Genomic DNA, 12,864 nt, shown 5'->3' on the forward strand with positions numbered 1-12,864 from the left:
CTCAATACACACTTTTCCACTGTCACACTTAATTGGTGCTATTCTCTCACTTCTTATCTTCTTGCTCTTCACATACTTGTAGAATGCCTTGGGGTTTTCCTTAATCTTCTCCACCAAGGTCTTCTCATGGCCCCTACTGGCTCTCTTAATTTCTTTCTTGAGCTCCTTCCTGCTAGCCTTATAATCTTCTAGATCTTTAACATTACCTAGCTCTCTGAACCTTTCATAAATTCTTTTTTTCTTCTGGACTAGATTTTCAACAGACTTAAAACCCCAAGACATCCTACAAGTATGTGAAGAGCAAGAGGATAAGACGTGAGAGAATAGGACCAATCAAGTGTGACAGTGGAAACGTGTGTACGGAACCGGAGGAGATAGCAGAGGTATTTAATGAGTACTTTGCTTCAGTGTTCACTACGGAAAAGGATCTTGGCGATTGCAGGGATGATTTAGTTAGGGTTAAATTGGGACTGCTGGCTGGTGCAGCTCGACGGGCCGGAAGGGGCTATTTCGCGCTATATTTCTAAATAGATAAACAAACAATCCAGAATAAAGTGTAAAAGTGCAGTGCAGGTAAACGACTAAGTGCAAGATCATTATGAGGTAGATCATGAGGCCAAGGGTCCATCTTAATGTACAAGTGGTCCATTCATGAATCTTATAGCAGTAGGGTACAGGATGGTAGGGCACAGGAACCATGGTGCACGAAATAGCCCCTTCCGGCCCGTCGAGCTGCACCAGCCAGCAGTCCCAATTTAACCCTAACTAAATCATGAGACAATTAACCCACCCAGAACAACAACATCCTTGGATGTTGGAGGAAACCAGAGGAACCAGAGAAAATCCATGCATTCTATGGGATGGACACCAGGATTGAACACAGAACACCACGAGCTGTAATAACTTCGCTCTAACCACTATGCTCTCCATCAAGAGAGGATGTTTCCAATAGTGGGAGAGTCTAGGAGCAGAGAGCACAGCCTCAGAATACAAGGACATCCCTTTAAAACAGAGACGAGGTGCAACTTATAACTGTTAAGAACACAGGCACAAGACTCCATCAAGTAAAATGCTGCAAGCAAACCAATATTAACCAACAGTTCCAAACAGTCTTGCTTCTCTGCATCAGATCAGAGAACCCAGGAGTTGCCTTCTGTGGATCAAAGAAGAGCAAGAGAACATTTGGTAGCATAAACCTGACGCTACTTATTTATTTGATTTAGAGATACAGCAAGGCAACAGGTCCTTCTGGCCCAACAAGCCCACCCATGTGACCAATTAACTTACGAGCCCGCATGTCTTTGGACTGTGGGAGGAAACTGGAGCACCCAGAGGAAACCCACACGGTCATGGGGAGAATGTACAGAGAGTGGCAGATTTGAACCCAAGTCACTGGTGCTGTATTAGTGTTATGCTCATTGATACACTACCATGCTGCCCATATGGGATCACCACCCAATTAATTCAGAAGAAGCCTACAGTGGGAGGCAAGGGAGGAGACTGCTGAGCCTTTAGCGATGATCTTTGCATCATCAATGGGGACCGGAGAGGTTCTGGAAGATTGGAGGGTTGTGGATGTTGATCCTTTATTCAAGAAAGGGAGTAGAGATAGCTCAGGAAATTATAGACCAACGAGTCTTACCTCAGTGGTTGTTAAGTTGATGAACATGTCCCTACCTTAGCCTTAGCAATTACTAGGTTTATCTGTAGCCCTCTATTTTTCTAAGCTCCATGTACCTATCTAACAGCCTCTTAAAAACCCTATTGTATCCACCTCCACCACCGTTGCCGGCAGCCCATTCCACGCACTCAACATTCACTGTGTAAAAAACTTACCCCTGACGTCTCCTCTGTACCTACTCCCAGCACCTTAAAACTGTGCCCTCTTGTGGCAACCATTTCAGCCCGGGAAAAAAAGCCTCTGACTATCCACACAATCAATGTCTCTCATCATCTTGTACATCTTTATCAGGTCACCTCTCATCCTCTGTCGCTCCAAGGAGAAAAGGCCGAGTTCACTCAACATATTCTCATAAGGCATGCTCCCCAATCCAGGCAACATCCTTGTAAATCTCCTTTGAACCCTTTCTATAGTTTCCACATCCTTCCTGTAGTGAGGTGACCAGAATTGAGCACAGTACTCCAAGTGGGGTCTGACCAGGGTCCTGTATAGTTGTAACATTACCTCTCGGCTTCAAAACTCAGTCCCACGGTTTATGAAGGTCAATACACCTTCTTAACCAGAGAGTCAAAGCGCCCGATGGACTCGGACACAAAGATCCCTCTGACCCTCCACACTGCCAAGAGTCTTACCATTAATACTATATTCTGCCATCATATTTGACCTACCAAAATAAACCACTTCACACTTATCTGGGTTGAACTCCATCTGCCACTTCTCAGCCCACTTTTGCATCCTATCCTCTGTAACCTCTGACAGCCCTCCACACTATCCACAACACCCCCAACCTTTGTGTCATCAGCAAACTTACTAACCCATCCCTCCACTTCCTCATCCAGATCATTTATAAAAATCATGAAGCGTAGGGATCCCAGAACAGATCCCTGAGGCACTCCACTGGTCACCAACCTCCAAGCAGAATATGACCCATCTACGACCACTCTTTGCCTTCTGTGGGCAAGCCAGTTTTGGATCCACAAAGCAAGGTCCCCTTGGATCCCATGCCTCCTTACTTTCTCAATAAGCCTTGCATGGGGTACCTTATCAAATGCCTTGCTGATGATGCAAAGATCATCACCAGAGGCTCAGCAATCTCCTCCCTCGCCTCCCACAGTAGCCTGGGGTACATTTCATCCGGTCCCGGCGACTTATCCAACTTGATGCTCTTTTTCTTTTCTTCTTGACTAGAGAGAAGGCCGTTTTTCTTTAACAGCTTGGGGAAAAGAGGCTAGACTGTGCAGGTGCATGACGTAGCGCGCTAAGGTTTAAAAGAAAGACCGCCATATACAGCGGCCATCGTCGGAGTGGACTGAATCGGATTGGGACGGCTTTGGCTCAATCAGGCTTCGGCGAGAAACAGGCAGAGGCGAGGGTAGGTTCTGGTAAGTTTCTGTTTTCTTCTTTTTTTTGTTTCAGACTAGAGAATATGCCAGGCAGGATGTTGGAATGCTCCTCTTGCAAGATGTGGGAAGTCAGAGAGACCTCTGGTGTCCCTGACAATGACACCTGCAAGAACTGCATCCAGCTGCAGCTCCTAACAGTCCGTGTTAGGGAACTGGAGCAGGAGCTGGATGACCTCTGGATCATTCGAGAGACTGAGCAGTTTATAGATAGTAGCTTCCGGGAAGTAGTTACACCTAAGGAATAGGGCACAGGTAATTGGGTTACTGTCAGGCAAGGGAAGGGGAAAGGGCAGGTAGTGCAGGGTTCCCCTGTGGCCATTCCCCTCCAGAACAGGTATACCGATTTGGATACTGTTGGGGGGGATGGCTTACCTGGGACAAGCTGCGGCAGCCGGATCTCTGGCACTGAGTCTGGTTCTGCAGTGCAGATGGGAGGGAGGAACAAGAGGAGAGCAGTAGAGATAGGGGACTCCATAGTCAGGGGTACAGACAGGAGATTCTGTGCTCGTGACAGAAACTCCCGGATGGTTTGTTGCCTCCCGGGTGTCAGGGTCAGGGATGTCTCTGATCACGTGCACAGCATTCTGAAGTGGGAGGGTGATCAGCCAGATGTTGTGGTACACATCGGTACCAATGACATAAGTAGAAAGAGTCAGGAGGTCCTGAAGAGTGAGTACAGAGAGCTTGGTAGGAAGTTGAAAAACAGGACCTCAAGGGTAGTAATCTCCGGATTGCTGCCTGTGCCACGTGCTAGTGATGGTAAGTATAGGATACTCTGGCAGATGAACACGTAGCTGAGAATCTGGTGTAGGGGGCAGGGTTTCAGATTTCTAGATCATTGGGACCTCTTCTGGGGCAGGTGGGACCTGTACAAGTGAGACGGATTACACCTGAGCTACAAGGGGACCAGTATACTTGCAGGGAGGTTTGCTAGTGTTATTGGGGAGAGTTTAAACTAGATTTGCAGGGGGATGGGAACCAGAGTGCCAGAGTAGATAGTGGAAAGGGGGTAAAAATAAATGATGTTAGTAGTTCATGCAAAGTCACAAATAGTAAGATTGTGTGTAGTGGTAATAATCTTCTGAGGGGTGTATATTTCAATGCGAGGAGTATTGTGGGAAAGGCAGATGAGCTGAGGGCCTGGATTGACACATGGAATTATGACATCATAGCCATTAGTGAAACTTGGCTACAGGAGGGGCCGGACTGGCAGCTCAATGTTCCAGGGTTCCGACGTTTCAGATGTGACAGAGGCAGAGGGATGAAGGGTGGGGTGGGGGTGGCATTGCTAGTCAGGGAAAATCTTACAGCAGTGCTTCGGCAGGACAGATTAGAGGGATTGTCTACTGAGGCCAGATGGGTGGAGCTGAGAAACAGGAAAGGTATGACCACATTAATAGGGTTATATTATAGACCACCCAATAGTCAGCGAGAATTGGAGAAGCAAATCTACAGAGAGATAACAGACAACTGCAGGAGACAGAACGTTGTAATTGTAGGGGATTTTAATTTTCCACACATTGGTTGGGACTCCGATACTGTTAAAGGTCTAGATGAGTTAGAGTTTGTAAAATGTATTCAGGAAAGTTTTCTAAATCAATATATAGATGTACTGACTAGAGAGGATGCAATATTAGATCTCCTGTTAGGAAAGGAGTTAGGGCAGGTGACGAAAGTGTGTGTAGGGGAACACTTTGGTTCCAGTGATCATAACGCCATTAGTTTCAACTTGATCATGGATAAAGATAGATCTGGTCCTCGGGTTGAAGTTCTAAACTGGAAAAAGGCCAGATTTGAAGAAATGAGAAAGGATCTAAAAAGCATAGATTGGGTTGTTCTCTGGCAAGGATGTGATTGGTAAGTGGAAGGCCTTCAAAGGAGAAATTTTGAGAGTGCAGAGTTTGTATGTTCCTGTCAGGGTTAAAGGCAAAATGAAAAAGAATAAGGAACCTTGGTTCTGGAGGGATATTGGAACTCTGATAAAGAAGGAGAGAGAGATGTATAACATGTATAGGCAACAGGGAGGAAATAAGATGCTTGAGGAGTATAAAAAGAGTAAGAAAATACTTAAGAAAGAAATCAGGAGGGCTAAAAGAAGACATGAGGTTGCTTTGGCAATCAGGGTGAAGGATAATCCTCTTGAAGATCAGAGTGGTCGGCTATGTATGGAACCAAAAGAAATGGGAGAGATATTAAATGGATTTTTTGCATCTGTATTTACTAAGGAAACTGAAATGGAGTCTATGGAAACAAGGCAAACAGGTAGGGAGGTCATGGAACTTATACAGATTAAAGAGGAGGAGGTGCTTGCTGTCTTGAGGCAAATCAGAGTAGATAAATCTCCAGGACCAGACAGGGTATTTCCTCGGACCCTTGAAGGAGACTAGTGTTGAAATTGCAGGGGCCCTGGCAGAAATATTTAAAATGTCGATATCCACAGGTCAGGTGCCGGAGGATTGGAGGATAGCTCATGTAGTTCCGTTGTTTAAAAAAGGCTCAAAAAGTAAACCGGGAAATTATACGCCATTAAGTTTGACATCAGTAGTAGGTAAATTATTGGAAGGAATACTAAGAGATAGGATCTACAAGTATTTGAATAGACAGGGACTTATTAGTGTTACGTCCGTAGCCCCCTCCTTTGTGAGAATCGCAAGATCACCATTGGGTTGGGTTGGGTCAAGGGGCCCAGGAAATGGGAGAAGAGACGTGCAGACTGTCTCGTTTCCCCGGCGATGTAAAGCTGCAGGACATGGCCATTGTCTCTTGGAGACCAATTTGTGGATTGAGATACTATGCTAGGTGAACGCCCTCAGGCAAAGTGGGCTGGTTGAGGGAGAGAGTGCACACCCCCAACCTGATTGACATCTACGACCCTGCGAGTCAGGATAAAAGAGGGTCTGTAGGAACAGCCCCTCAGACGCACCAGAAGAAACGTTAAGCGACCACGTAACAGCTGGAAGTCATCGGAAGGAGGCCACGTGCGTTCAGTTCCATTGCTGGAATTGGTGGCTGGAACCACGGAAAACGGCTTTTAGCTAACAACGGGAAAACCCACTCCCCTGACTCAACGGATTGGCATCCTAAAAGACCTGGGCAAGTTTTAAACCGCCGCTCTCTTAAACCCAAAACGCTGCAGCGTGAACGAACTAACAGTGACTGTTATCTTTCCATCGGACAATACACTATCCCCTAGACAACGATAGAGCTATTTCTTATTGGTTATTATTATACCCGCGCTTTAGATTTGGTATTGACGACATATATTATCTGTATGTTTGCATTAATCTTATTTTTGTGCCCTTTATCAATAAATACTTTCAAAAATAGTACCATCAGACTTCAACGGACCTCTCTATCTTTGCTGGTAAGTGATCCAGTTACGGGGTTTCATAACATTAGAAAAAGTCAGCATGGCTTTGTGCGTGGTAGGTCATGTTTAGCCAATCTATTACGAGTTTTTTGAGGAAGTTACCAGGAAAGTGGATGAAGGGAAGGCAGTGGATGTTGTATACATGGACTTCAGTAAGGCCTTTGACAAGGTCCCCCAGGGGAGGTTAGTTAGGAAGATTCAGTCGCTAAGTATAAATGGAGAGGTAGTAAATTGGATTAGACATTGGCTCAACGGGAGAAGTCAGAGAGTGGTAGTGGAGGATTGCTACTCTGAGTGGAGGCCTGTGACTAGTGCTGTGCCACAGGGATCAGTGCTGGGTCCATTGTTATTTGTCATCTATATCAATGATCTGGATGATAATGTGGCAAATCGGATCAGCAAATTTGCTGATGATACAAATATTGGAGGTGTAGTGGACAGTGAGGAAGGTTTTCAAAGCTTGCAGAGGGATTTGGACCAGTTGGACGAATGGGCTGAAAAATGGCAGATGGAGTTTAATGCAGACAAGTGTGAGGTATTGCACTTCGGAAGGTCAAACCAAAGTAGAACATACAAGGTAAACGGTAGGACACTGAGGAGTGCAGTAGAACAGAGGGATCTGGGAGTACAGATACATAATTCCCTAAAAGTGGCATCACAAGTAGATAGGGTCGTAAAGAGAGCTTTTGGTACATTGGCCTTTATAAATCAAAGTACTGAGTATAAGAGTTGGAACGTAATGGTGAGGTTGTATAAGACATTGGTGAGACCAAATTTGGAGTATTGTGTACAGTTTTGGTCACCTAATTACAGGAAGGACACTAATAAGGTTGAAAGAGTGCAGAGAAGGTTTACAAGGATGTTGCCGGGACTTGAGAAACTGAGTTACAGAGAAAGGTTAAATAGGTTAGGACTTTATTTCCTGGAGTGTAGGAGACTGAGGGGTGATTTGATAGAGGTGTATAAAATTATCATGGGTATAGATAGAGTGAATGCAAGCAGGCTTTTTCCACTGAGGCTAGGGGGAGAAAAAAACCAGAGGTCATGGGTTAAGGGTGAAGGGGGAAAAGTTTAAAGGGAACATTGGGGGGGGGGGCTGCTTCTTCACGCAGAGAGTGGTGGGAGTGTGGAATGAGCTGCCAGATGAAGTGGTGAATGCAGGCTCACTTTTAACATTTAAGAAAAACTTGGACAGGTATATGGATGAGAGGGGTTTGTAGGGATATGGCCCAGGTGCAGGTCTGTGGGACTAGGCAGAAAAATGGTTTGGCACAGCCAAGAAGGGCCAAAAGGCCTGTTTCTGTGCTGTAATGTTCTATGGTTCTATTTATTACACCCTTTGTACACCACGGTTCCTGTACCCTACCATAACTTCCCTGTCTCATTGGAACATACCTATTGGAACATGTGCAGAACTCCACACATATATCCTCTGAACATTTGCCACATTTCTTCCATACTTTTCCCTGAGAACATCTGTTCCCAATTTAAGCTTCCAATTTCCTGCCTGATAGCCTCATAATTACTCCTTACTCCAGTTAAATGCTTTTCTAACTTGTTGTTCCTATCTCTCTCCAATGCTATTGTAAAGGAGATAGAATTATGATCACTATCTCCAAAATGCTCTCCTACTAAGAGATCTGACACCCGTCGATCGATCTTCAATTCCAATAAAAATGCAATTAAAGTGCCATTGTTAATAATGATACCCACACAATCAAAATCATCCATTATCTTCATCATCCTAATAATTAAACTAATTCTCACTAATCACCAGAGGATTCATATGAAGCAGGCACATTGAAATCTGCAAACTTAATAATAATAATGCATTTTCTTTATGAAATACATTACCAGTATAAAAATGAAATAATTTTTTTTCCAATAGAATCTGGGGATTGTTTTTCTTCACTTCCACCCCCCCCCCCACAACTCAGTTATTAAAACTAAAGAATGCAAGCCCAGTAGATGAGAGGAAGCAGTGTGAATCCTAGTCCATTCTGTGCTGTAAATTGTTCATCAAGAACAGAGATCCATCCATCTTAAGGTGATGAACATGACCTGTCCAGTGGATACTCACATTGCTGACAATTTCCTGGTTTTTCTTGATGCGTTCCAGCTCAGGGGTACTGGCCACTGCGCTGAATCCTTTCCCCTTGTTCTTCTCAAAATCTTCTTTGTATTGAACCTAAAAGGAGAAAAGAAAGTTTAAACAGTTTCCTAATGGAAGCTAGATCTGAGCTGAGATAGTTGCTTAGAAGTTAGTAACAGCCTATGCAGCCCAACTAGTCCATGCTAGCATTTGTCCTCCATACAGCCTCTACATAACCTATTTCATTTACCATAAAATCAGGCCCAAGAGAACTTATTTACCCTTAGTGGCCATTTTATTAGGTACACCAACTCTCCTGCTCATTAATGCAAATATCCAATCAGCCAATCATGTGGCAGCAACTCAATGTATATAAGCATGCAGATGTGGTCAAGAGGTTCAGTTGGTGTTCAGCCCAAACATCAGAATGGAGAAGGAATGTGATCAAAGTAATTGACTGTGATTGATTGTTGGTGCCAGACAGGGTGGTTTGAGTATCTCAGAAACTGATCTCCAGGGATTTTCACTATTTACAGAGAATGGTGTGAAAAACAAAAAAACACTAGTGAGCAGCAGATCTGTGGGTGAAAATGATTTGCCCAGTAGATGAGAAGAAGCAGTGTGAGTCCTAGTCTGTTCTTCAGGCCCAACAAGCCCACACCACCTAATTACACCTGTGAGACCAATTAATCTGCTAACCCAAGTCTTTGGATTGTGGGAGGAAACCAGAGCACCCAGAGGATGGAGAGGGTCTACAAACTTATTACAAGCAGCAGCACAATTGAACCCAGGTCACTGGTTTTGTTAAAGCATTATGATAACTGCTACATTAATGTCGCACCCCAACTTTGTAGGGGTCTTTGTATATTCTGTATGGTGTCTGTACCTACGTGCCTGTGACGTTTCTGCAAGTTTCTCCACTGTACCTGTACACATGACAATAAACTTGACTTGAAAGGTATTACCTTGCAGACTAATGCAGTGTAATAACTGTGCTTAATAAAAATCAAATATGGTCAAATTCGCTGCTTGTTCACATCCTACTGAATGTCATTATAAAGTATATATAAGTACACCATTAATAAAACATTCATATTTGCATTTCAATACACAAATTGACACTACTCCCTACCATTACTGACTTGAAGCTTACAGGGTTGTAAATTAAATGCATTTCATCTTCAAGGTATTTTCATTCCAAAATCTGGTCCACAGAAGGAGAGATCGACTCGTCCTCCTCTTCCCACCACATAAAGGCTTGATGACATCACTGGTTTCTACAGTCAAGATCCCAAAGACTATGATTTCCCTACAACCAGGACAACAATTGTACCAAGACTATTGCAGTTTCCTTTTCTTTTTGTTTGTCATCTAACAAGACTAAGTCCTATAACATTGCACCCCTTCCCACTTGCCCAAGTGTTGAAATAGTCACAAAGGTTACAGGATTTCAATGAAGTTAGAAACCAGAATTCTGTTTATTTTTCCTTGCGTTCATCTGGGCAGGACTTGGGTGTAGAGGCATACCTGCTGAGTGACACCAATGAAAATCTCATTTTATAAATTAGAAAATAATTAAAATGTTTAGAAAGGGGTACCTGTTAGATAGGTACATGGGTGATAGAAGAATGGAGGGAAGGGTTAGAATGAATGGAGGGAAGGTCAACACAACATCATGGGCTGAAGGGCCTGTAGTGTGTTGTAATGTTCTGTGTTCTAAATTAGTCAACTTTCAACACAACAACTTGTGGCAGCAGTTTAGTGCAATGGTAAGCATAATGCTATTACAGCGCCAGCAACCCAGGGTCAGTTCTCATCATGGTCTGTCAGGAGTTTGTACAGTCTCCCTGTGACCATGTGGGTTTCCTCCAGATGTTCCTATTTCTTCCCACGTTCCAAAGACATGTGGGTTAGTCCGCTAACTGGTCACATGGGAGTGTAATTGGGCACCATGGGCTCATTGGGCCAGGCGGCCTGTTACCTTACTGTATCTCAAAATGAAATAAATATATGTATATTTATTCAGGTGCTGTTATGTGGTACAAAACACCAAAAAAAAGTGTTATCAAATAAAGTCATTCTTGCCTGGATGTAAAATAAAATCGCCATGGCATTATTACAAACTAATGCAAGGGAGTCCTCAAAGTCCCAGCCAATGTTTATACTCAACCATCATTTTAAAAAATGATTATCTAGTCTTAAATTATCGGTGGTTGGTGGGGCCTTGCAATGTACAATTGGCAGCTAACATTTCCTGCTTTATAACAGTGTGCTTCAGAAATAAATTATTGGCTGTAAAGTGTTTCGTGATGTCTGGTGCTGTGAAAGGTGCTAAATACAAGGCTGCCTTTCTTTCATGTTTCCTTGGATAATGGAAACTCTGTCAGGCCATATGCCGTCACTTGTTTGGCTGCCAGCACTGACTGCATTTATTTCTGGAGGTGTCAATGCATGACATCCCATTAGTCCACCTTCATACTCACTTGATTGGTCACCAATGCATCCACCCTACCACACCAATCAGAAAACAGATTTCTTATGTCAGGGAACATCTATGAACAGGAATAAATAGTTGACCTTTCAGGCCGAGACACTTGTAGTATAGCTGGTTCTGTATTTTTTGTAGTTTCATTGTCTGTAAGCATGTATGGTGCTTCCTATGGTAGGGGAGTCCAAGACCAAAGGACACAGCCTCAGAACAGAGAGTTATCTATTTATGACAGAAATGAGGAGGAATTTCTTTAGCCAGATAGTGGTGAATCTGTGGAATTTGTTACCACAGATAGCCATGGATACCAAGTCATTGAGTACATTTAAGCCAGAGGTTGATAGTTTCTTCATTAGTCAGGGCATGAAGGGTTACGTGGAAAAGGCAAGAGATTGAAGCTGAGAGGAAAATGGATCAGTCATGATGAAATGGCTGAGCAGATTTGATGGACCAAACTGGCCTAACTGCGCTCCTAAATTATATAGTCTTATGGCATCAAACCAACAACGTCAAACTGTCTCATAGGCTGTTATATTCAAGATTTCTCCCCTTCTCTCTTTTACCATTCCCCATTCTGGTTACCCTCTCATCCCCTCTCTTCTGATCACCTGGCTATTACCTCCCTCTGGTGCCCCTCCTCCTTCCCTTTCTCCCACAGTCTACTCTCCTTCTTTTCCAACACTTTACCTCTTCCACCTATCACCTCCCATCTTCTTACTTCATCCCTCCACCTAGTATTACCCATCACCTACCAGCTTGTACTCCTTGCTGTTTCCCCCCCCCCCCCCACCAACTTCTTATTCTGGCCTCTTCCACTTTCCTTTCCAGGCCAAATTAAAGGTTTTGGCCTGAAAAATCAACTGTTTATTCCTGTCCATAGATGTGTTGTATCCTGCTGAGTTCCTCCAGCATTTTGTGTGTGTTCCTCTGGATTTCCAACATCTTCAGAATCTCGTGTTTATCATTTTCTGCACTCACTCCAGCTTAATGGCATCTTTCCTATAGCAGGGTAAGCTAAGCTGAAATTTCAGATAACTATGTATCTGTAGTCCAAAGTGCTTTCATTATTTCTTCTCTCTGCTGCAAGATTTAGATGTGACAACTAAAGCTAATCCTCTCTTGCTATCAATTTGCAACAAAATATTCCCAACAATTATACAACAAACATACTTACCTGTCCCAGTCATACCCCTGGATGTTTAACATGATTAAATATTGCCAAAGACTTTTTACAAAGATCTGGCAGCCTTTTTCATTTAAACATTTTTGTGAAGCACAGATCTCAAAAAGCAAAGTGGAATTTCCACAAGGAAAGCAGGAGAAACTCAGTCATTTGAAATTTCCTGATGAAGGATCCCAGCCTGAAATGTCAACTGTTTACTCCTCTCCATAGATGCTGCCTGACCTGCTGAGTTCCTCCAGCATTTTGTGTGTGTGGCTCAAGGTTTCCAGCATCTGCTAAATCTCATGTTTATGCATTTGAAAACTAGCACTGTGGCACTCCCTCAATATGGTCCTGAACTTGGTGCATAAATCACCCAGTGAGATGCAAACTCACAACTTTCTGACTCCAAGGCAAGGCAGAGTAAAGATACAGGAGATTCTATAGATGCTGGAAATCCACAGCAACAAACACAAAATGCTGGAGGAACTTAGCAAGGTCAGGCATCTATGGAGAGGGTTAAACAGTTGATGTTTCAGGCTGAGACCCTTCATCAGGAACTTTGAAATGTGACTTTAAACTGGCCAAGCCTGATGAAGGTGGGTGGAGGGGGGGTAAGAAGAAAGAGAATCAATTAAGAAGCTGAGAGGTGAAAGGTGGAAGATAAA

General features: G+C 43.6%; 1 protein-coding gene across 3 annotated transcripts in view; it reads right to left on the minus strand.

Annotated features, from left to right (window-relative positions):
- LOC132384968 (LIM and SH3 domain protein 1-like) overlaps positions 1–12,864 on the minus strand; it is a 204,574-nt gene that overhangs the window by 73,776 nt on the left and 117,934 nt on the right. For all 3 annotated transcript variants that reach the window (XR_009509046.1, XM_059956661.1, XM_059956662.1), the window contains exon 4: positions 8,535–8,642. Coding sequence is in view for 2 of the 3 variants with exons in the window: in XM_059956661.1 (XP_059812644.1) it covers positions 8,535–8,642 (108 nt within the window). In the remaining variant the exon portion in view is untranslated. The remainder of the gene's footprint in view (positions 1–8,534; positions 8,643–12,864) is intronic.

The sequence above is a fragment of the Hypanus sabinus genome, chromosome X1 (genome assembly GCF_030144855.1).
Source record: "Hypanus sabinus isolate sHypSab1 chromosome X1, sHypSab1.hap1, whole genome shotgun sequence".
NCBI classification, from domain to species: Eukaryota; Metazoa; Chordata; class Chondrichthyes; order Myliobatiformes; family Dasyatidae; genus Hypanus; species Hypanus sabinus.